The sequence below is a fragment of the Cariama cristata genome, unplaced genomic scaffold, assembly GCF_000690535.1.
Source record: "Cariama cristata isolate BGI_N322 unplaced genomic scaffold, ASM69053v1 scaffold7252, whole genome shotgun sequence".
Lineage (NCBI taxonomy): Eukaryota > Metazoa > Chordata > Aves > Cariamiformes > Cariamidae > Cariama > Cariama cristata.
Genome location: NW_009602033.1, coordinates 35672 through 38827, shown reverse-complemented (window position 1 = coordinate 38827; position 3156 = coordinate 35672). Strand labels below are relative to the sequence as shown.

Here is a 3156-nt window from a genome sequence, read left to right as displayed (position 1 = left end):
GCTGATTCAAGTAATTTTATTTGTTAAGTAGTAGTTCATATACTAGGTGATATCCAAAACATAAATATAAGAACTTAGCATTGTCACTGGTTTGAAATATTTTTAAATCATTTAATAAAACTTAATGTTGTTATTAGTTAATCTTGTTTGGAACAGAGGAAGTCTTGCTGATGTCTTCAGATGGGCTACTGCTTTCAAATTGCTGGGTGCCGTTTACAAATCGTAGAGCCTGAACAGCTGGGCATTGTTCATTCCTAGTTAACTCGCATCAGCCTTTTGCTGTTGTAGAAAATTTTGTAGTTATTTTCACATTTAGCAGTCATTGTCACTTTTGGTTTTCAGATGTGTTCTAAAAGAACTGGAATCATTGGGAAAAGCATTGTATGGAGCAAAATTAATTGCCCAAAGATTTCAAGTTCGAAACTGTTCTCACCATAAGGATCCTGTGAGTGGTTCGGCCTGTTTACTTTCCATGATTGAAGAAGGAAACCCTCATCACTTCTTTATCGCTACACAGGTAAATGCTTATGGGAAATGTAAGTCCATTTAATTTTAAGTAATCCTTTGATACCTAAGGATAAGGAAACCTACAGAAACCTTGATTATGAGATTTTTAAATAGCTTGTGGGAATTAATCTTGTAAATCCTTATTCACTCTTAAGTGTATTTGCCGATTATGAAGTAGGGACTCTATTGTCTTAGTTGAAAAACTAGATTTACCCTAGAAGGGTATTGCTTCCTTTAACAGAAAGTGTAGAAAACATACTGACTACCTATTGACGTGTAAGAAAACAACTGATGAATATTAATTTGCATATTGCTTGTGCATGCATCCCCTGCTCCAAACTGTTTTGCTCAGTAGTCTGAAAAGTGAAATTAAGTGTTAAGTGACCATGTAACTTCAACTTTAGGAAATTTTAGAGGTTTTAACTAAAGAATAAAGGTAGAACTTGTGGACAAATAAGAAAGGCAGTTTTTTTTCTTAGGTCTGTTATTGGGATTTTATGTATAAATTACGTACAATATATACAGAATGGTTTACAGTAGAATTCTGTATAGTTATGTAAGATACAAGGAATTTAAAATGACTTGTTATAGAAGAAATTATGTTACTTCTTGTGAAGTGGTGGACTGCATACCAATGAACTGGGACTTTTTCCTCAAAAAATGCATATATGCTTATACATGCATGAAAAAAGGAAATGATAATAAATTTTCCATCAGAGGTACAGCTAATCAGAAGGAGAGAAATTGAAATTTAAATTGCTCTGAAAGGCACTGCCATGTATATCTGCTAGATTAAGTTTCTTATCTTTTTCATAATGTAATTTATCTTCATAGTTTTGTATTAAAAGTAGGTACATTTGAATTGCAAATATCCTTTAATCCTAAAATATTGACTGAAGTATTTAATTTTACAGGACCAGGATTTAGCAAACAAAGTGAAAAAGAAGGCTGGCATTCCTCTCCTCTTTATTATTCAGAACACTATGGTGCTAGACAAACCTTCTCCTAAATCTTTGGCATTTGTTCAAAAGTTGCAGACAAATCAGCTTGTTCCAGAGTACCAAAAACAAAGTATTGTGCAGCTTAAAGAAAAAGAAGGACTAGCAAAGCAAGAAGGCGAAAAGAGAAGAAAACGTAAAAGGGCAGGCGGTCCCAATCCTCTCAGCTGTCTGAAGAAGAAAAAGAAGAAAGCACAAGAGGGTCAGGAGCCTTCTGCTGAAAAGAAGAAAAGAAGGAAAAGAAAGCGAAATCGACTTAAAGCAGAAGCCCTGCAGAAGAATGAAGAAGAATAAACCCATGTTTGTAAACAATGCAGGACTTGAACATTGTTTGAACTTTGCAAAAAGAGAGATTAATACGCAATTGTGTGAAATCAAGTTGTTAATATTAAAACTTACTTTTATGAGGTGGTACTGCTTATTGCTGCGTCTCAACATTTGCAGGTTATTGTCCTAATAATTTACTCTGTTATTTAGTAACAGGGTTTGTGACAAAATATTTGGGAACCCTCATGTTTCATGATTCTCTCCAGCATCTTGATTCCTGACAGAGAGTTCACATGATCAGTGTCAATTTTTTAGAAATGCTTCTTGGGTTTCATATGGGTTTTGATGGAATGCTAGACTTTTTTCTAAATCTAGGTTGCTATTCTTACTAAAACTAGTTTTGACAGTTGTTCTGTTACAGAATGTGGAATTGACCTAAAAGAGCATAGTGTCTTACTTATCTGGATTGTTTCAATACACAAGTTAACTCTTTTGCAAAGTGACTGGATGCCCTTAAGACCCTTCCAGCCTAACTTACTCTATAATCTCCATGTGAACTGATAGGTCTGTTGCTCAGGATCTTTATTTATCAAGATCCTGAAGGGCATGTGATTGTGTTGATATTCCTGACACTATGATGGCATGTCTAGCATGTCTAGTTTATCTTTGGTTTATTCTTCCCTTCTAAATAGGAGGAATGCAACTTGCAAATGCTGAATCAAAGCACTGGCTTAACACCTAATGCCATCACAGTATAGCACAGCTGTGGAGGGGTCCTGAAGTACAGCCAGGCGACGGTGATGGGATTCGGACCCTCCAGCATGTTTCACTGTTCTGTAAGGTTATGAATAGAATAGAACTGGGTTGGAGGAGGGAGCTGGCAAAAATGTTTCAAGTACCTGGTTTTCTTTAGTAGCTGCTTCCTGTACCATGCATGTTTGGTGGCATTAGGAGGCAGAAGTGGGTGACTGAGATGACATCATAGAGGGGTATGCAGTATATAGTACATGCTGTGGCATAGGTGTGCTGTAACAGTGTTCCTGGTCATCTCTTACCAGATCTTTAACTTTTGTCCATGCATTTCTACTTAACTGAGATGTAATTCTTAAAAGAAAGGCTTTCTGTTTCTTCATCTGCATGAGTTTAAGCCATGTTTTTTAAACAGTCCATCAGCCTATGTATCATACGTTTGCAGAGTAATTCTCATGTGCATTATCTGCACAGGTTCTTCAGTGTCTGGAGTATGTACAAAGCTATAACGTATGATGCTTTCTGTTGGCTTTTCAAACTGTAAGGACAGTTGTTTCATGGAGTTTGAGAAACCAGCTTGAGTGATGGGAGTTGGCCAGTCTTAGTGGGAACTGCAGGGTCGTTTGCTAGAATC

General features: G+C 36.3%; 1 protein-coding gene across 1 annotated transcript; it reads left to right on the top strand.

The window, feature by feature from the left end:
• Positions 1–342: 342 nt before the first annotated feature.
• On the top strand, positions 343–1907 carry UTP23 (UTP23, small subunit (SSU) processome component, homolog (yeast); the record flags this gene model as incomplete). Its single annotated transcript, XM_009694557.1, has 2 exons — positions 343–517; positions 1422–1907. Coding segments are annotated over 2 exons (553 nt in total), but the record flags the coding sequence as incomplete, so codon positions are not given.
• Between the last annotated feature and the right edge of the window lie 1249 nt (positions 1908–3156).